General features: G+C 45.1%; 1 protein-coding gene across 2 annotated transcripts in view; it reads left to right on the forward strand.

The window, feature by feature from the left end:
- The window catches only part of WWP1 (WW domain containing E3 ubiquitin protein ligase 1), an 866,202-nt gene that overhangs the window by 147,146 nt on the left and 696,121 nt on the right, over nucleotides 1–22,935 (forward strand). For both annotated transcript variants that reach the window (XM_086965959.1, XM_086965960.1), the window contains exon 8: nucleotides 19,023–19,118. In XM_086965959.1, the coding sequence (XP_086822085.1) occupies nucleotides 19,023–19,118 (96 nt within the window). The remainder of the gene's footprint in view (nucleotides 1–19,022; nucleotides 19,119–22,935) is intronic.

Raw genomic sequence — 22,935 nt, forward strand, 5'->3', positions numbered from 1 at the left:
GTCCCAACACACAATACTAACCTTTTAGAGTGTGAAGTAGCATTATTTAAATTCATGAGAGTGCTGAGATTAAGGCATTTTTTCACGAATATTCTTCCTAGCAGACCAGAAACAGAATTTCTGGAATTCAGACCGAAATCCAAATTTCAAGCGCCTACATCACACAAGGTTCTGGACTCATTTGAAAATCTAGTTCGTAAAGATTTTCTTAAGTTGCATTTGGGAAGATCCAAAAAGACAAATTTATCTTAACACAACAGAAACACCCTTCAATCAATCCAGAACAACCAAGAAATTATAATTCAAAAAGCATATAAGGGTGGTGCCATAGTGCTCTTGGATAGAATCTTTTATCAGGATAAAGTCAATAAACACCTTTGCTGACACTTCAACGTACCTCCTATTAGAGAGTGATTCAACACATGAGCTAGGTATAACATTAAAAACGATTCTGGAACATGCCATTGAGATGGGTTGGATTTCAACTTTCACAAAAAGTTTGACAGTTGAATACCCCAGGAGACCTCGACTTTATATGCTTCCGAAAATGCACAAAAACCTTAATCCACCAATGAGGCCAATAGAGACTGGTTGTGGGACAATTTTGGAACCTCTGGGTCAATATATCGATTATTTTCTCCAACCATTTGTCCAACAATGGACTACATACGTCAAAGATACAAAAGATTTTTTGTTGAAACTTGGATCAGTAAAATTGGAAAGCAACATCATACTGTGCACAGTATACGTCAAATCTCTGTACACCTCGATTCCTCACATAGCAGAAATGGAGGCAGTAGAATGGGCTCTATTACGCCAACAGTCAATTAGAGTGGAAACAGTTTTTGTCTTGGAAATTTTAAATTTCTGCCACTATCACAGTTACTTTCAGTGGGGTGATAAGTTCTACTTACAACAAACAGGAACTTTGATGGGCTTGGCAGGGGCACCTGCATACGCCAATACTTTCATGTCAAAATTTGAGTCCGATTTTATATACAATGACAGTGAATAGAAAGATCACCTGCTATTATATTGCAGGTATATTGATGACATTTTTATGTTGTGGACCAACAGCAGAAAAAAAATGGAAGAGAAAATCATACAACTAAACAGTTATGATGATCAAATCCAGTTCATGCACACCATTAGTGACAAGACGATTTCATTTTTGGATGGTAGAATCACGCTTGAAGGATTAAAAATAGAAACCGAAGTTTATACGAAGGAGATGGATGTTAATACCACTATGCTACCAGAGCTTTCATCCAAAGAATCTAAAGACTAATCTACCATTTTCACAGTTTTTACGGATTAAAAGGATTTGTTCGGAAACGTCTGATCTAGAAAAGAATTTAAAAACTCAATATCAGAAATTTCTCGACCGAGATTATCCTAAAGAAATTGTGGAAAATGCTTAAGAACGTACCGAAAATATTGACCGATGTCACCTGCTGCAACTAAAGTCTAAACAAAGCAAGGATAGACACGCTTTTGTCTCTAAGTTTCCAGCCAGTTCTACAAAATTCAAGGGCATTATTAATAACCGTTGGGAAATACTCCAAAATGAAACTGACTTCAAAGACCTTTTTAGACAATAACCTCTGTTTGCATATACCATGTCAAGGAACTTAAGAGATTGTCTGTAACCTCAAAAAATCAGAAAAAATATTTTAGGCAAATGAAAGTGCACGAATTGCATGCACTGCAACAATGTAATTATGAGAGCTGTCTTACATCATCCGCAGACAGGGGAATCCATTAAATTATTCCACGATTCAGACTTTAATGCAAATATTATATTAAATGTCCATGTGGAAAGTTATATGTTGGAAAACCGTAGCGGAAGCTAAAAATCCGTATTTCAGAGCATAAAAGCACCATTAGAAACCAAATAACACAAAGCAGCTTAGCTGCTCATTGGATAGAGGCCAAACATAATATAGCTCAAATGCAATTCTCTGTGATAGAGAGAGTTGACTAGATCCCTGCTTCAAAGAGAGACTTATTGGATCAGGAGATTAGATACTCAGGAACTCAGCAAACTAAAGCCCAGCTAAACTTAAAGGCCTACCAAAGTCCTGTACAGAGGATCTCCTGTGTAGAGCTTTCCTGGATACAGTGATGTTAAGGGACTTTTTTCACGTTCCCGATGTTTCATCTTCAGTCCTGAGTCCCATTGAGGTCTCCGAGGCTTCTTACCTCCTAGTCTTGATCATTCCCCTTGTTGCTTGCGTCACTTGGAATTGGAGGGCAATGCAATGTAACCTCAGTTTCCAGTGTGCACAATACTGAAGTAGGATACCTGACACTATCTATCTGTATCTAAGAGGAGGCCACATTGTCCACATGTGACCAGCTGTGCCTTTACGTTTTAAAATTGGATGCATGTATTATTTAACTTGGACACAAGATCAAAGACATCAAATGTCTTTGTTCAAACGAATTATGTAGTTCAACAGGTATGAGCTTTGGTTACAGAAGCTTTGCCTTGTATTCCACTGTTTTAGACCACCCCAGGTTGGCTGTAAACCAAGGCCATATTTCCTTTTTTTTCACTGGTTGGCCTTATTCCAGTTACTGTGTGGTTACTGTCTCCATTTTATATTCATTAGTGTGTCATGATATTTATATAGCATTTAATACACACTTGTGCAGTGTCTAAGTGCATTGTAGGATTGGGTCGCATGCTAAACTGTGGGGCTTTCATGACAGGAAGGGTGTTGTATTTGTTGTTGTGAACCTATCTGGGAAGCGTTTTTGTTCCAAACATGAGTAAGCAGAGATGCTCTTGCCTCAGGACACATAACCTAGCAGGTGGTGGTTATGTTTTATTTTGTGGATCCTCGGTTGTGTTATCAGTTTGTATTTTCCAGTTTATGTTGCAGGCTGACTGCTGCCATTGGGTTGATTATGAAGGGTCTTGAAAACCTGGGAAAGGAGAAAATAGGTAGTTGCAAAGTAGGATATTTAAAAAAGATAACATGCTGTGCCAGGTAACACTGTGTTACAGTCCTACTTTGAGATTGATATGTGTAGGGTTGATATAGAAGAGTATGAACTGTTATTTTCATCCTTTTTGTGATTTGAGCTCCATACAGTGCTGGAACCTCCAGGGATGGGCAATTTTAGAGTTTTTTGGTTCTAGCTGTGTCCAGCGGAAGTCTTCAGTCATGAGTTCTTTATAATTCTGGTATTCATTGGCTAATTAAACTTGATTATTGTAGGGACTTATCTTGTAGCGTTTGATGTCTTTAGAATGCCTAATAGCATTTCTGGGCTGCTGTGGATGTTTCATCAGAGCCACCAGTTTGGGAAGGATTAAATAGCCTGTACTGACCCTACTTGGCTGTGCAGAGGTTCTTCATTATGCTGATGGAATACTTCAGTTTTCCCGCCTGCACTGAATTGCAGTCAATAGTTTGATTGTGTATGACTGGTATTCAACATGCAGTTAGGGCAGACAGCCAGTACTGGGCCATAGTGCAGTTTTCCTCAACCTTGAGCATTCTTGTTCCTCTTGTTTAGGATTTATAATGATAGTCAGTTTTTTGGAGTTGGTCATGGCAGTTCAACTATTTTGGGGGCTTTATCTCCAGAATGTTTTCACACCCTTCCTGAGTTTAAGGGGATCATTTATATTTTCATAATTTACCTAGCGAGGAATTTTAAGTGTTTTTACTCAATCACCCCAGTTACACTTTTACAGTCTCTGAATTATTCATATTCTAAAACTATAACGATTAACTGTTCTTGGGTGGGAATCATTTTGGATTGAATAGTAAATAAGTTTCAGAGCAAACATGAAAACAATGTGTTCGAGGCTTGTGAGCTGTAAAATCTAAGTGCAAAGCACTCGAAAGATAGTGGCGGAAAGATTACGTACCTGAAAAAAAAGAGATATACCAAAAAGCAAGAAATAAATATCATACTGCCTGCATAAAGGCCCGAGCCCTTCATGTTGCAAACTCCATCAACACAGCAACAAACAGGGCAAGAACGCTCTTCAATACGGTGAAGGAAATAGCGGGTGCACAAACTACTGCTATCGCCCGCCCGCTAAACAAAGAACAATGCCAAGATCTCGCCATTTTCTTTACAGAAAAAATAGATAAAATAATCAGCGACATTAATAAGAAGACTAGTGTAATCGCCCCACAAGACGACACGGAGTTCACATCTGTGCCACAAACTCCCTAGACCATTGGCCCCTGATGACTATTGAGACTCTGAGGTCCACCCTCAAAACTATAAAGTCTGGCTCTCCCTGCGACCCTATTCCCATTAGTGTCTTGAAACAATTGGAGTTTCCCTCCTTGAATATCATCGCGGACACTTTAAATTCCTCCCTCAGACTCTCCACTGTTCCTACACCCTGGAAGCACGCTATGGTCAGTCCACTTTTGAAGAAACCCACAGCTGATCCTGAGATACCAGCAAACTACCGACCCATATAACTTTTACCAGCTTTCTCGAAACTTCTGGAAAGACTTATTCACTCCGCTTTAACCCACTTCACTGAAAAAAATTCCCTCCTTCATCCGTCAGTCAGGCTTCAGGGCAGGTTTCTCTACTGAGACTGCTCTGCTAGGAGTAACCGAGAACATCTGGAAACTCCTGGATGAGGGTCAAACGGTCGCACTCATTCTGTTAGATCTGAGTGCGGCCTTTAACACCATCTCACATAAAAAGCTACTTACTACGCTAAGAAGGAATGGCATCTGTGGAACTGCACTTGAGTGGATCAGGTCTTTCCTGACTAAACGGACGTTTCAAATAACCTCCCCCCTCGCTTGTTCTGAAACGTTCAGTGCCCCCCATGGAGTACCCCAGGGCTCCATCCTGAGCCCTCTGTTTTTTAACCTGTACCTCCGTCCTCCGGCAGATGTAGCAGGCAAATCAGGACTCACCCTCATGACCTATGCCGATGTCCGAATCCAACCCCTCAGTTCCTTCTTCTCTTAAGCAAGGTCTACACGATATATTCAGCTGGATGTCTAACAACCAGTTGAAACTAAATGGAGAAAAAACGGAGGTCCTCCTCCTGGGGAAAAAACCAAGACTTATGGAACTCCGCACACTGGCGTTCTGGCTTGGGAAACCTCCCCTCACCAGCCACTTCTGTACGTAATCTGGGGGTACTTGTTGATAATGCTCTCTCCATGAGACAACAGGCCAACAAGGTCGTAGGCCTTTGTTTCACCATCATGAAGTGGCTGAGGAAAATCCTGTGGATGTTCCCCTCTGCTACCCAAAAGACCGTAGTCATTGCCCTCATCACTTCTCGGCTTGACTACGGCAACATTTTGTACCTTGGTTCAAATCAGGCAGTAATTAGGCGATTGCAACTGGTACAAAATTCAGCTGCCAGACTACTATGCAAAATCCCTAAAACCACCAGTATATCAAAATACCTGAGGGACCTGCGTTGGTTCAGGGTTGACAACCGGATCCGGTTCAAAGCCCTGAGCTACATGTTCAGGATTAAAGCCGGCACGGTACCAAAATATCTGCAAGCATTAGCCCGCCCTTACATTCCCAAACAAAACCTACGTTCACAATCAGCAGCTAATTTTTGTGCTCCCAGGTTCAAGCGAGCAAGAATGGGAGGGAAGTCCTTTTCACACCTAGGACCCACTCTCTGGAATGCACTCCCTCCCCACATCCGTAAGGAGGAGAACTACGCCAGGTTCAGGAGAAGCATCAAGACCTGGTTGTTTGAGAAATAAATTCTGCTTGCTCCATTTCATCATACTTATCTTTGTACTGTGTCTCAGCGCCGGGAAACCCTTTTTGGTTAGCTGCGCGCCTTATAAGTGTATAAAATAAATAAATAGATCACATGCTTTGCATACTCCTGCCATCTAGTGTTGGGTCCGGATGTTTGCAAGCTGTTTTTCTTTGAAGAAGTCTTTCCAGTCCGAGTTAAGGTGGTGACTCCTTTCGGTGATAATGCGCATGGGCACCAACTCCATTGTTAGATTGTTTTTTTCCACCACTGGGTTTGGGCGTGTATTGCTCCGCTCTGGTTCGAAACCGTTTTTTGGGTTCACCTCGGTGCGCAATCCACTCTACCCCCCGTCTTTATTATTTTATATGCATATCACACTTCTCCGCGTATCGAATCAGTTGAAGAAAATTTCGAATGGAAGGCTGTCGGCCCTCACAGCGTCGGTCCACCTCGTAGTCAATGGAATGGACTCCATTCAAATTCTGTCCTTGGTGACAAGCAAAGTACCCGTGCACCGACTCGCACAAAGACTTTATCGTGAAATGCAAAGCGAAAAAATCAAATGCACGCCGGACATCTTCGGTGAAGGATTCGAGCAAGAAGAATTTGCTGCACAAGGTGCCGAAGAGGAGCAGGAAGAACCTGTATCTATTCCGGAATCTGACTCCGAGATGGAAGACAACATACCTCCAGGTCAACGTCACGTGAGTACCGAACAACCCTTGCCCTGAAATCCAATTCAGACCAAACAAAAGGCCACCTCTGCCTTCGGGCCACGATTTTCACAGAGAAGATGTTTCTTACACCTCGCCTCCCAGCTTGGCACCAAAACACATTGTTAAGCCTTCTGACTCTAGATCAAGTCGGCCAAATGCGGGTACCGAGCCGAAACCTTCGGGCTCGAAGCCAAAGACTGCTCAGATCCAAAAAAAAAAGGAACTTTACATTAATCCTGATAAAGGACATCTTCTTACCAAAATGCCTCGGAAGCGCAAACCTTAGTCTTAGGACATACATTATACATTTCCTTTAAAGAGGAAGAATGTCTGTACTAACTCTTCTCCGTCTCCACCATATTCCCCATCATATTTGCCACCTTCTCCAGCATCAGAACATTTACTTATTGCACCAACTAACTCTCCACCACTACAACCTGATGATGATGATAATGGAGATACTAATTTACCTGTAGATCCCTGGAAAGACCACAATACTGATTCACCTACAGACTATGACCCAGACCTTTACCCTGCAAAGCATTCCCCTCCTGACGACAATGTAGGGTATTTAGAATATCATGGGGTACAACTACACAAATAATCTCTAGAAGAAGATTTCTTGTTGGAAACTTTGAGTAGTACACATAGGTCCAGTCCGACTCTCCCAATGCTCAAAGGCATGATGAGACATGCCGATGATATATTCAAAGACCCTGTTTGTGCTCGTATTCTCACTCCGAGAATAGACAAAAAATATAAGCATGCTCTGTCTGATCCAGTCTTAATTAAAGGGCAATTACCACTAAAATCACTGGTTGTCTCCAACGCCTGTTAACGGGGCAATTAACAAAACTTGGGGATGCCCCTCCCCCTCCCGACAAGGAGTCAAAATTATTGGACGCTTCTGGTATACGAGTAGCCGCCCAGGCAGCAAATCATTGGTGCATCGCCACAACCCAGGCTGTATTAGCCAGGTATGATAGAGCTCACTGGTACGAAATGGAGCAATTGCTCTAATATCTCCCAGATGAGTACAAAGCTAAAGCTCAGGATTTAGTACAAGAAGGAAAGCTAATTTCCAGCCCCTTGACTAGATGTGCTTTAGATGCTGCTGACACCGCAGCTCGAGAAATTAACATAATTGTGTTACTCAGGTGGCACGCCTTGTTAAGGATTTCCGGTTTTAAACCTGAAGTCCAACAATTCATCGTAAATACTCCATTTGATAAAAAGCATCTCTTCGGCCCCGATGTAGATCAGTCATTGGAGAAAGTGAAAAAATACAGAAGTAGCTTAATCAATGGGAGACCTACAGTCTCCTTCAAATTGTGGTTCCTTTCATCTCTCCTTCTACCTCTGGGGTCCAAGACCACATCCTCAGACAATAAAGCTGCCTCGTACAATGTCAACAATCAAACTTCCTCCACAAGAGGCTTCTTTAGAGGAGAATACAGAGGAAAGAATGGCAAAGGTAGGGGCAAGGGTTCCACATCACGTAATTCCCATTCCCCTAACAAGCAGCGACTTACCTATCCTTCCCCCCGATCATTTAGCACTGAAGGGGACTTCTTTTACAATTCCTTCCCATTTGGCAATCCATAACTACAGATAAATGGGTGTTAGGAATTATCCAACATGGTTATTGCCTGGAGTTTACCACCAATCCTCCAAACGTTCCATTTTGTTCTCAGAAAATATCACCAGAATATTTACACCTGCTAAAACAGGAAGCCAAGTCTCTTTTGCTAAAAGGAGCCATAGAGCCTGTACCCTTAAAATATCGAGGGTCAGGTGTATGCTCCCTGTATTTTCTAATTCCCAAAAAGGACGGCTCCTTGAGACATATTCTGGACCTAAGAGAACTAAACCACTACATACTGTCAGAACATTTCCACATAGTGACACTTCAACAAGTGCTCACAACTCTGCAGCAGGGCAACTTAATGCCTATTCTAGGCTTAAAGGACGCGTATTTCCGCATTCCTATTCACCCCGCTCATTGCAAATATCTCAGATTTGTGATAGCGGGTCAACATTACCAATTCAAAGTACTACCGTTTGGAGTTACCACTGCACCGATAGTATTTACCAAATGCCTGACAGTAGTTCCATTTCTCATCTCAGAAGACCGCACATTCATGTCTTCCCACACCTGGACGACTACCTCATCAAAGCCAGCACTTACCAGAAGTGCCTCCAACACACTCAAGCCACATTCCACTTACTACATCCACTAGGGTTTATAGTGAATGTGTTGAAGTCCCATCTGCAGCCTTCCAACACACAGACTTATTGGGGAGCCACCATAGACACTCAGAGCTCTAGCCTTTCCCAATGCAGCCAGCATTCTCAGTATTCAGTCTATTCCCCCTTCCCAACCAGTCATTGCCAGCAAGAGCCTTCATGCAACTGCTAGGAATGAGGGAGTCTTGCCTCGTGGTCGATCCCCATGCATGACTTACATGCGCCCACTTCAAGAATGCTTAGCAAGTGAATGGAACCAGTTGCAGGGTCATTAGACCAATCTAGTGTTGGTAGATGGCTACACCCATCCCTCTCTGCAGTGGTGGAACCCACAAAATGTATCCAAGGGGGGGCTCTTGGTCGACCCTGTTCCACAGACGGTGCTAACAGCAGGCGCATTGCTCACTAGTTGGGGTGCTCACTTACACAGTCCCACAATCCAAGGATTGTGGAGTCTAAAGCACAAAAGTCTCCGTATAAATCATCTAGAACTACTAGCAGTGTCTCTAGCGCTCAGAGCCTTTCAAATTCACCTCAGGCAAAGCTATCCAAGTCCGCACGGACAACATGACCGTTATCTACTATATACAAAAACAGGGTGGGGACGCTCTTGCCAACTGTCACACCTAGCACAAGCCATTTGGAAATGGGCTTTACACCACAGGATTAATGTCCTGGAAGAGCATCTTCCAGGATTAAACAATCCGATTGCAGACCTTCTCAGCAGACAGAAGTAGCAAATCTACATTCTCCGGTTCGCCTCCCCTACTTTCAGGAATGGGTATTTCCTCGCATAGGCCTGTTCGATACAGTGCAAAATGCTAAATGCCCAATCTTTGCCTCCAGGTTCCCACACCTGCTCTCCAAAGGCAATTCCCTATGGATGAACTAGTCAGGGATATTTGCTTAAGCTTTTCCACCTATCCCACTCATTCCGTTGGTAGTTCGGAAGCTCAGGAAAACATCTCACACTGATTCTTAAAGCTCCCACATGGGCATGTCAACCGTGGTTCACCACCCTGCTGGAGCTGTCAGTAGTTCCACACCAAAAGCTGCAACTCACCTCCTGCCTTCTCACTCCGAGACGTGGATAAATCAGGCATCCAAATCCCAAAGAACTGAACCTAGTGATCTAGCTCCTGAAGCCATAGAGTTTGGTTATTTACAATTACCACCTGACTGTATGAATTTCCTAAAAGAGGCTAGAAAGCCTGCTAAAAGAGCATGTTATGCAGCAAAATGGAAATGGTTTGTTATCTATTGTAACAATATCAATCTCAATCCTCTTGCTGATTCTGTGCAGAACATCATCTGTTTTCTGTTACATTTAGAACAATCTGTACTAGCCTACACATCCATTCACTTACATCTAGCAGCAGTAGCTCCATACTTACAAAACAGACAGCACTTATCTCTAGAGTACCAGTGACGAAAGATGGCCGCCTGGTAGGAGCTTCCCGAAGGAGCTCCCCGCGCTTGGGATACCTTAACCGGGTATATCCCTGTTAGCAGCGGCCAGCGATCCTTCCAGCAATAAGAGTTACAGGAGTAACGTCTTGGACACCGTTGTGACCCGCCAGCTCCACAACAGAGAAGTCCCTGCAGGAACGGAGCTGAGAAAGCCCTGGGACGCGGAACAACGTTGGAAACGGACCGCACCACAGCAGAGGAGCCCAAGGGACAGCGGAGGGCTGAGAGAGGCTCTGGAAGCTGGTAATCGCCACCCGATATCCTCCACAGCCAGCACATACGGAACGCACACCGGACCCCTCCCCCACCCCCGAACAGAGGCAGATGCGGAGATCGGGAGCTAGGGGATCGTGAGCTAGGGGTTCGTTTCTCAACGGATACTCTGGGACCGAAGGGGGTCGAGGCTACAACGGAGCACCCTACAGGACTCTCGTCACAGCCCTGGGATCGGTAGGAGGACCACCGGGAACAACGGAGCCCCGTCCCCCCCCCCCGCAACCTCCCGCCGCAACACAGGAATCCGAGCTGGCACCTGGACTAAAGCAGGAAGAACATCGGACCCTACCCCACCTCCCGCCGCAGCAGAGGAATCCGAGCTGGCACCTGGACTAAAGCGGGAAGAACACCAGACCTTACCCCACCTCCCGCCGCAGCAGAGGAATCCGAGCGGACAGCTGGGACCAGGACCAAAACGGGAGGAACACAGGACCCCTCTCACTACATGAAGCAAGGTACATGAAGCAAGGAACACATCCCGACGGCAGCAAAAGACACGGAAATCAGCACCGGGACATGACAACGCAACCCCCCCCTCTCCCGCCCACACCGCAGCAGAGGAATACTAGCGGTCTGGAGGACTGAGAGCGACGCTGATCACTAGTTGCTGGCTAACACAGTGGGGTCAAAATATCTCAAAGCGGACCTGCGAGAGCTAAACACAGCTCAACTTCAAAAACAAACTCTTTCAATAGGAGCGAGCGAGTGAAGTGAGCTAGCAGGAGCTGAAGGGGCATACCTGGCAATTGGCTGAGCTGCTCATCAGAATAATACAGGCTGGGAGCCCTGTTTTTGAGATCAAGATCACACAGTACATACAGCCACATACATCGACGAAGCGGAAGGGATTGAGCCAATCATGGGCTAAAGCAGTGCCTCTGTAAAACTCTACTGGCAATATTTACAGACTCACAGAAACTTAAGGTATTTACTTCTCCCACCCGCCTGCTCTCTTTTTAAAAAATCTAACTCCTTTGTTCAAAATGGCTGGGGCCATAAAACTAGTAATAAATCCCCCCCTTACCTCTGTTGTCCACGTGGCCCCTCAGCTTAACTCCCCCACACAGAGATAAGAATTCCTCCCAGCTATCCTTGAGCTCTGCTTACTTAAACAGAAAGTGGAATCTCCTCCCCTGTGCTCAAAGTAATAGCAACAAACAGAGGACTAATATCCCTATCTCCCCTGCCTGCACAGCAACAAACAGAGGACTGCTGTCTCGATTTGAACTATTTGTCGGCCATTTTAGACTAGTCTCTATTGTACTATAGTGTTTTAGACTTGTGGGAAGAATGCCAGCCTATGACCATAGTATTATACTTCTACCTATAGTTTGAACATTGTTTAGTGCAGATTGCTACCTCATATATGAAAGAATGTCTGCCTATTATTGCAGTATTACACTCCTAGCCTTATCCTGATCTTTTGTTATGCACAGATCGCTACCTTATATGTGACAGAGTGTATGCATATCATTGCAGCATTATACCTATACTGGTATTTTGAACATTTGTAACGCACAGATTACTACCTCATATATTTGGGTTCCTCACGAGTGCCACTATTACCTGTATGTTTGAACATTTGTAAATGCACAGATTGCTACCTCATACTATTGGTTTGACAACCAATGTCACTTTAGATTCTCGAGTTTTGACGCACGTTAATTGTTGTATCTGGATCCTATCTCTATATTCTATCAGTATTCCACTTGCACTTACATTCTGCACTACTCTGCACACTTCCGTAAACTACTCCCGTTCCTACCTCTCTCTCCTGTTATGCACAGATTGCTACCTCATACTTAATACTCACCTTATATAACCTTCCTATTCCTACTTTCTCCCTCCTGTTTGCACAGACTGCTACCTCATACTTAATTTACTACTAATGTATCCTGCACTATTGCACAGCTACTCAACCTGCATCAATTTTCCCTCTTCCCTCTAAGGCACCACTACTATCCCATATATCTCTGGTTGCACGCGAGTGTCACCTCGGCACCCTAGGGCCACTCTTGAGCCATTCATCCCTTGTTGATCACTAGTGTCACTTCTGCCCCTTAGGGTCACTTTTGAGCCATGTAACTTGATACGTGTATCTGTACCCTTTCCCAGTATTTTACTTCGCTTTGGTACTTTGTAATGCCTTATATATTTGCTCTAATGTGTTATATCGTATGTATTTGCTATGCTGCACACTCGTATATCCTGGTTATGTTGATTGATCACTAGTGCCACTCCTGCACTCTATAACTTACTGTATGTATATGTTCCTATGCACACTCTTACATGTGGGCTATGCTGATTGATCAGTAGTAATACTCTTGCACTGTGTAACCTACTGTATGTATGTACTTATTTTCCCGCACATGTGTACCACTATACTACATTCCCCCATTCCCTCCTAAACCATCTTCGCAACATGGATCCTATCGGCAATCACACATATAAAATCAACTACCCACCGTCACTCACCAAAAAAGCCGCTAAACGCTTTAAACACAACTTCCTGAGGTCACACCCTGAAACGCCCTTTGCTGACACCTACTTTTCACTGGTCAATGGATCCCTGAACACTGATATCCTATTCCATACCACACGCAGAGCGCAATGGAGAAAAGCGTTCTTCACCCTACTCAACGTCTCCTCCACCAGGAAATCCGCTCACAGCCTAACTCTCTCCATCACATCATCCCAACTCTTTCCAGGCAGAGCCACCATCACCATTTACAATAACGGGATTATTCTAGCTCAATCCACAGACAGGAACCTGGAACTGCTAGACAACCTGTTCCCCACCTTCAAAGAGCACCTCTCCCATCCGCGGTCCAACACTCATATCCCCTCCAGTCCCACCGACCATGACCTCACAGCCACATACCCCTCAATGAGGGTCACACCTACCACCCCTGATCGCCCATCTCTCACCCACAACCACTCTATCCCAGTTCAGCACCATGCAGTTGTAACACACGCCTCAAACACAGACACAGAGCGCTCCCCCACATACTCCACTCACACCCCCACCCCTTTTACCAACCCCCAGACCTCCACACATACCATCAACACTCCTCTCACACCTACAGCAGGCATCATTACTCCGCTCACCCCTAACAGCACAGCTCTCACACACAACACTCCTAACCTAGTCCAGCACCAGGACAACACGCAATGCGACGAATCCCCCCCTTCATCCCTCCCCATTCTCAGTCCCCATTACCCTCTAGCCAACCACGCAGAACTCACCTCCTCTCTTAATCTAACTCCCCCTCCCCACAACAGGACCATCCCCTATCCCATTTCCCCTCCTACTCTCAGCCCCCATTACCCTTCCTGCTCTCCAACCACGACTTTCAATCTCCCAGCATACACCCTGACCCCCCCGCCTACCACCAATGCCCTCACTCTTACCACCAACCTCCTCCCTACCTCATCCACACCCCTCCCGCCCAAAACATCTCCCCTCCCTAACACCTTCCCGTACACTAACACAACGCATACCTCCTCGTACACCAGCCCACGCTCCCACCTGCACACGAATTCCCTGGTCAACCATTCACCTCCGACTGCCGCCCCCACCTCCACCACCTACCCCACGATGGACATCATCATGGCCACCCTCACTCAGATCAAAGAAGACATACACAACATCAAGGAACTACTCGCCACCCACCCCATGCACCCAGCACCCACCTTCCCTCCCAACTTGTCCCCTTGTCCCCTTGCCCTCCAGCTGACTCCCCCACTCAACACGCCCCAAACCGGGCGTCAACTACTGCCCATAGGCGCAGCAACTGCCCCCGTCTCCCTCGTCGCCCCTACAACCCCCCCTCACACAACTACACCTCCCCGCCCAACGGGCCCCTCACCCTTCCGACTAACTCTCTCACTCAACTCTCCCCCAACCTGAACTCACTCCCAGCTAGCAATCGCAACAACCGCCCCCGTCGCACCCACAACTCTACTTCTGACCGTGACACTCTCACCCTTCTACGCTCCTACGACCCAGCCCCCCAAAATCACATAACAACCCCACACCTCAACATTCCCACGATACACTCAAATCCCCTTAGACCCCCCACACTAAACAGCAGATTCTCCATCCCCAATAACCTCAGAAAAGTCCCTCTCTCGCTAGAACAATCTACCACCCGCATCACACCTCGTCTCAAATGCACCCTCCTCAACTGTAGATCGGCCTCGAAACACTCTGCCGCAATTGCTGATCTACTCTTATTAACGGACCTTGACCTAATCATCCTGACCGAAACATGGCTAACTGAATCCTCGACACCTATAATGGACATTCTGGTCCCTCCCAACTACCACATTATCAGGCTAGACAGAACAGGCAAATTAGGTGGTGGAATCGCATGCATCTACAGGAATAACCTCTCTGTTCAGAAAGTCAATTCTACTTCCCTACCATCCCCAACAACCTGGGAATACATCTGCCTTGACATTATCAGTGAGGGCAAACCGATATGTTCTCTTCACAGCATCTACCGCCCACCCAGGGACTACTCCAACTCCACCTTTTCTCAACAAATCATGGATATGATCTCAAACAATTCTGGACGGCAGCTCACCCAAATATACCTTGGTGACTTCAACCTCCACTGGAATGATGGCAAGGACGCGGTGGTAAATAGTCTTAAAAACTTCCTCGATGCCCTCAACCTCACCCATATATATGTAACAGCCCGACCCACGAGAAAGGCTCTATCCCGACCTGGTCATCTCCAAAGAGGAATCCATCCAACTCGAATCCATCCAACCCTGTGACTGGTCAGATCATCATACTGTCACATTCTTCATCAATGAAAAAGTTAAAGTTAACCCGGCTCAAGTATCCAAGCCAAAAGTCTGGAAAAGAGACATGAAAAAACTCAACCCAGACTCTCTGCCCCCTAACAGGTGCAATCTCCTACTGCCACCGGCAGGCGATTCGAACGTTCAAACACTGACTGACCAGTATCTCAACGCTATGACCTCCCTAATTAATGAGGCTGCACCTTTGCAGCTAAAAAGAACCTCTACTAAAATCTCCAAACCATGGTACGACGGGAGACTCAATGAAGATAGACGAGACATGCGAATGGCAGAGCGTACCTGGAGATCAGCTCCATCGGCAATGCACCTAAAAGACCTAAAGGAAAAGAGAAACGCCTACTTCAGGAAAATAAAACGCTCAAAATCAGACTTCTTCAGCCTCCAGCTCGACCAAGCAAAAAACCGTCCGAGAAAACTGTTTGAGCTAATCAGATCACAATCCAAGGATCAACCCCAACCACTCATCACTGCGCGTGAGGCGCCTTCCTGTGAAGACTTCGCTGCTTTCTTTTCCCAAAAAACTGACAACATAAAGAGCGACCTCCTTATTGACGCAAGCCTCTACTCCAAACCACAGTGCCTAGCAGCCACTGAACCAAAAAACAATGCCACATGGTCAACCTTTGGCACATACTCAGAAGAAGAAATTGGCAAACTGCTCAGCACCCTGAAACCATCCAATCACCTCACGGACCCCCTTCCTGCTGCAGCAGTAAAAGACTTTACCCCCTTGCTTATCCCTCTCTGGACTAAAATTATCAACAGCTCTCTCCAACAGGGAAACATACCTAACTCACTAAAAGTTGGTCAGGTCACACCTCTCCTAAAGAAACCTACAGCCGACCCCTCTGATCTCAACAACTACCGTCCCATTACCAACATTCCCACCCTCGCCAAACTGCTGGAAAAATGTGCACAACTTCAATTGGCCAAACACATTGATCAATTTGATCTTCCCAACCCGCATCAATCAGGCTTCCGAGCAGGGCACAGTACAGAAACGGCTATGACTCACATAATTGACGACGCACTTCAAATGCTAGACCGGAACGACACCTGCCTCCTCATCCTCCTTGATCTCTCCTCAGCATTTGATACTGTTAAACATGAGAATCTACTAGAGCTCCTAAACACAAGAATGGGCTTATCTGGAACTGTTCTCAAGTGGTTCACCTCCTTTCTTCACAACAGGTCGCAGAAATTCAAGAGCAACAACAGGATGTCCTCGCCAATACCCGTAACGCTAGGTGTCCCCCAAGGATCCTCGCTATCCCCAATTCTATTCAACCTAGTCATGGAACCTCTCACCACCTTGCTACAAGCATCCAATGTACACTTTCACATGTACGCAGATGACACCCAACTCTATCTCAAATTACAGTCCCCCAAGGACATCTTGCTCCTGAACTCAACGATCAGATGCACCCAATCCTGGCTGGCCGATAATCATCTCAAACTCAATGCCCTGAAAACAGAATTCCTTCTGATGTCACCTCCAGCGAAGGCCTCCACCACTCAAATTTGGCTTAAAGACCTAACTGCACTCAATGTCCAACCCACCATCGTGGACTCAGCAAAATCCCTAGGCATAACACTCGACACCAATTTGAGTATGCAGCAACATATCAGCAAGGCAACAAAGGGAGCAAACTTCCAGATCAACACTCTGGGGAAACTTAAACCCTTCCTCCCAGCCAAAGACTTCCTAACCGCAGTACAAGCACTAGTCATCCCTCGAATTGAATACGGCAGCATCGCCCTCTGTGGACTCCCCCTAACTACAACCGCACCCCTAAGAGCTTCTCTAAACGCTGCAGCGAGACTCATCACTGGGTCAAAAAAACACTCCCATATTACCCCGGACTTGAGATCCCTGAACTGGCTGCCATTTGAAGCTAGAATACATCTGAAAATCGCCTGCCTGACACACAAGGCTGTACATCTAAACTCACCCAGATACCTCGCTCAGAAACTGACAATCTCTGGAGGAGCTAGAAATACCAGAGGCTCAAACAAGCTTCTGTTGAAACCTCGAAGATTCCGGAAGGAAAAAACATATAAGCGCTCCTTCTCGGGAATGGCGCCCAGGATCTGGAACTCTCTCCTGCCCGAAACAAGACTTATCTCTTCCACCACACTTTAAAAATGAAGTAAAAGCTATCCTCATGGCTAAATACACCTGAACTACTATCTGTTAGTACTCTGCACCGATCTATACTACTTGTTTGACCCTTTTGATTTTGTATTAACTGCTCTATTACTCACATGTGTGGCCTTGTAGCCACCTATTTGGGCTTAGTTGCCACCTACTTGTATAATTTGACCTATTGATGTATCTGTTTAACCATGCTCATGTACTTCTCTGTGTAAAGCGCTCTGATATCTGCAAGGATCTTGTCCGCGCTATATAAAACTTTCAAAATAAAAAAATAAAATAAAATAAATAAATTAAAGCCTTTATGGAAGGATTAAAAAAAGTGATACCACTAAGAGTCCTACCTGCCCCAGTATGGAACTTAAACATAGTCCTTACAAGGCTAATGGGTCCACCATTTGAACCAATGTACTGGTGTCAATACAATTCCTATCATGGAAGGTTGCCTTTCTCATCGCAATAACTTCACTAAGGAGAGTTGGTGAACTCCAGGCATTAACTATACAAGAGCCCATCTTTCATCTTCATAAAGACAGAGTGGTCCTTAAAACCAATCCTAAATTTCTTGCTAAAGTTGTTTCTGCCTTTCATATCAGTCAATCAGTTGAGTTACCTGTGTTCTTTCCGCAACCTGATTGTGTAGCTGAACGAGCTCTAAACATACTTGATGTTAGAAGACCTTTACTATATTATGTGGAAAGAACAAAAGAATTTAGCAAAACAAAGCAGCTTTTTGGCCACCACACAAAGGCAATCCCGTATCTAAATCAGGCATTGCAAGATGGATTGTGAAATGTATCCAGACATGTTATGTGAAAGCAAAAAGACATTTAGTAATACCCCCTAGAGCGCATTCCTCTCGAAGGATAGAGGCTACTATGGCCTTCTTAGGGAATATTCCCTTAGCTGACATCTGTAAGGCAGCAACATGGTCGACACTGCACACATTCACCAAGCACTATTGTGTAGATGTGTTCGGAAAGCAACAAGCGAATGTAGGTCAGGCAGTACTTAAAACACTATTTCAAACAACTACAACAACTGCAAATTCGCCACCGCTTTGGGAGAATACTACTTTTAGGTCTATGCAAAGCATGTGATCTACATCTCACATGCCTCAAAAGGGTAATGTTACTTACCCAGTAAGCATCTGTTCTTGGCATGTAGAGTTGAAGATTCACATGTGACCACCAGCCACCCCAGGTACCTGTAGTTGTTGTAGTTCTCATGTTATGTACATACGCATGGACATCTCTATTCTAATTCTACACTTACTAACTCCATTCTCACCCTCTGCATAAAAAAAAAAACTAACAATGGAGTAGGTGCCCATGCACACTATCACTGAAAGGAGTCGCCGCCTTACCTCGTGACTGGAAGGACTTCTTCGAAGAAAAACAACTTGCAAACATCCATATCCAACACTAGATTGCAGGAGTATGCAGAGCATGTGAATCTACAGCTTTACATGTCAACAACAGATGCTTACTGGGTAACTAACATTATCCTTTACTGGGTAATGTTTATTGTTTGTCTGATTGATGCAAAACATGATTCTTGATTGACTTAATTTGTTTTTTTGTTTTCTACCTAGATGGGAACAAAGAAAAGATCCTCATGGAAGAACCTATTATGTAGATCACAACACACGAACTACAACATGGGAACGTCCACAGCCTTTACCACCAGGGTAATATAAACATTTATGCATTTATAATTTGATATCTTGAAATTCACAAATTGTTTATCGAATATGTCTTTAATTGGTCTTCTCCACAACAGACCATCAGCATATCTTGATAAATACGGGTAAAAAGACAGTACAAAGGGAGCATTACTGGTAAAGAGATCAGGATGTGTTTTGCAAATCATAAAATAAGCAAACTAGTGTTAATGGCAGTCTTCTCCAATGTGTGCTAAGCTATCATGTGTTGGGCTTCACATAACTGAAAATTGATTGAGCTCTATGGGTTCTAAAATCTAGCTTTCTCTGTACAGTGAATATGGCATATAATATTACCCATGTTTTACACAATATGTTCATCTTACCTTGTTCATCCTTTGCATGGGCTATGTCAACGACCTTTTTGGGGAGGGGGGGGGGGTACACTATCCAATTTTCATGCTTGATAGCTGTTTTACCAAAGGTTTTTTTTATTGCTTTTTTGAAGTTCCATATCCCAAACCACGTCATGGAGTAAGCCATAGCTGTTCAGCCAAACCACTCTGTGGGAGTCAAGTGCAAAAAGGGGAGGACTTGGTAAATCAGTTTGAGTGCTGCATATTGTGACCCCAGGACACCAGTGGTAAAAGACAATAACCCTAGCAGGTATTTCCTTGTAATCCTAGACTGCCCTAAGATCCAAAGGAAAATCCTCTTAATAACAGCTTTCCTTACTTATTGCCTCCTGCAAGTGGTTCGGTTTGAAATTAACTTTAGTCTCAATTGTACATTTAGTAAGTGCCTTCTGCTTCAAACATTTCAAACTTTCTGTAGGAACCAGCAGCAACGACACCTTTGTGTGAAGATCACCTTCGTACTTTATTGCAGGTTTATATTTGAAGAAAGAAGATAAACTGCCTGTTATCCTTGTGCTTTCTCGCTCTTTGGCAGCTCATTAATGGTTCCGCAATAGCCTTAGGTTATCTCTTTTTTTGTTTAATAATTTAATATTGAACTGTATTCCATTTTATTCCCATGATATAAATTATTATGGATGCATCTAACTCGGTTCCTCACTTTTAGAATATTCCCAGACTGGATCTGGAGAATTCTCCAGCAATACTTCAATACTCCAGTGGATGTCCCTATGTGGCTCTGCTGTGTCTCTGTACCGCCCAGGAAGTGACTTTGCAGAGCTGCATATAAGCTCCACCTCTGCGCTCTGGCATTAGTTCTTTTCTTTCCACGCCATTCAATTAAGATTTGGAGCTGCTCTTCCACCTTGTTCCAACTCCTGAAGAGTGTGCTGGAGAAAGATATCTCAGTAGTCTCATTTGGTGCCAATCTATTGGCCATATATTCCTGCATGTTGTAGTATGACAACACTCCAATCCCCAAGTGTCTTATACGCCACAGTGGCCCATCATGAAGATGGTACTCTTAATACATAGCTGTAACTTGTTTGCCTCATATTCCCCGCATAACAACTGTGTAACTGTGAGTAGCAAATGATATGTCAAGCGACCCCCTCAGATATCCACCCTAGACCCATGTGGTTCATCGGTCCCAGTTTGAGAAGTGGTTTGCAGTGGTACGCCCTCATCCTCTGTCTGTAGCAGCCATCTTGAGAATATATCTAGTGAGCTACTCCCAGATATCGCATGGTCTAGAGCGAGGGGGTAGTAGTTCAGCGTAGATATTGCTTTTCTCTTGACAATAAGTAATGTCTGTCAGCCATTCTTTAAACTTAGGCGCTCTGCCCCGCGCCCATTTGCAGACGATTTTGCTTTTGGCAATCAGTAAACCTATCGACATGAACCTTTTTGAGTTGCCTTTGTGACCTGGAAGATAGCCCAGAATACCCGGTGTCAGATCCAGCTGCACCCCTAGCATGTCTCCCAAGGCATTTTTTACCTCAACCCAGTAATGCGCTATGGATCTGCACTCCCACTCCAAATGTAGAAAGCCTGCTCTTTCCTGCTTAGTGGTCGCATCTATCACTGGCTCGTAACTGGAGTCTGTGTAACCGTACTGGAGTTTAACACATTCTGTGGAGGAATTTAAAATGAATAATTCTGAATCTGCTGCTAGCGGTGATACGTTCGGTTTGTTGACAGCTGTTTGCCCAGGTCTCCTCAAATCCGTTTCCCATTCCGGTTTTGCCTTCATGGTATTGTGTGTCCCCTCCCCTATGGAGACCTTGTATATGTGGGACATGGCATGTGCTGCCCCTCCTCGTATGGTTTGGTGCAATGAAAGCAATGTGGGAAAGTTCCTCTGGGAAAGCGGGGGTAGCTGCTTTGACAGCTTGCCGTAAGCAAATACATAGGAATCTGTCCATAGTGGTAGGTGGTGCGGCGCCCAGGAATGCAGCTGCGTCCTTGAATTGTCCCTGATGGTACATGTCCCCCATGTGTTGAAGCCCAGACGGAGGAGCATGCGCTTACAAATCCCTTCCTGAGTGACTGGCAGGTTATGTTGGTCGAGTAGTGGGAGTAGGGGGCATATAGCATGGGGATTTGGGATCTTTTTGCAATGGCCCGCCATGCATTGTTTGTTCAAGCCACAGTTGATTTCCTTCCTCCAGCTGTCCTGTCATCTACACCCAGGAATCCCCTCCCCGGTAGCGGTGCCATGGTCCCCTGTTCCACTGCCAGGTGTCATAAAAGGCGGGGGCAAGCCAGTATGCTGCGAAATGTGCCTGGGCACTGAGATCGTGGAGTTTGGAATCGGCGCTTCTAACCCGCTCTGAGCGAACAGCAACGGAGGGTACTCCATTTTATCCTAGGCTGCTTACCGCCCCATGCTAGACGAATGAGTTGGCATGTCAGTCTGCTGAAGAAAGTGCTACCAGGGGGGAAGGGAATGTTTGTAAATAGATATAAGAATTTGGGCATTATGACCATCTTCATTAAGGCTATTCGGCCCGCCAAACAGAGTGGAAGAGCGATCCATCTGCTGATCAGGTCCTCCACTTTAGCGAGAGCCACCCCATAGTTAGCGCGCAGCAGCTCCTCCTCATCTCTAGTGACCTTAATCCCCAGATAACAGACCTCGTCAGTGCTCCACAACAGTGGATAGTCCATTTGAAACTGGGTAGTACAGTCCGTGAGTGGCATGACTTGGGATTTACCCAAGTTAATGGTTATTCCCGAAAAAGCCCTGAATTTTTAAATTTCTCGTATCATGGCATTTAGACCGTCGGCCGGGTTACTCACATATAGTGTGATATTATCGGCATATAATGATATTAAAATGGGCTGTGTGGGGTAGTTGAGTGCATATTGCTTGTGATGTTGGCGCAGCGTGGGTGCCAGCGGTTCCATAGCTATCTCGAATAATAGGGGCGACAGGGGACAACCCTGTTGTGTGCCCCTGGTGATGTTGAAGGCTGGGAAGCGTTCCTGATGTAATAGCAATGAGACACAGGGTCTGTTATACAGCAATTTGATCCACATAAGAAATCCCACAGGAAATCTCATGTGCGTCAATACCGCCAGGAGGTATCCCCATTCCAGGGAGTCGAACGCTTTGGTGACGTTCAGAAAGGCTGCCACCGCCTGTTCTTCCTGATCGATATTGTGTAGGATAAAAAGGAGAGTTCTCCGATTGTGTGATGTTGAACCCCCAGGTAGGAAGCCTGACTGGTCAGGACGGATGTGCCTATCCATAAACAGATTTAGCCTATTGGCGAGGACGTTAGCCAATATCTTCTCATCAGAGTTTATCAACGACAACTGCCTATACGAGTCTGTAGATTCAGGGAGCTTCCCAAGTTTCAGTAATGAGACCAGCATTGTTCTCACATGGTAGGCGGGAGTGACCCCGTTTGGGCGGCCTCTTC

Source organism: Lissotriton vulgaris, chromosome 4_1 (genome assembly GCF_964263255.1).
Source record: "Lissotriton vulgaris chromosome 4_1, aLisVul1.2, whole genome shotgun sequence".
Taxonomy (NCBI): Eukaryota; Metazoa; Chordata; class Amphibia; order Caudata; family Salamandridae; genus Lissotriton; species Lissotriton vulgaris.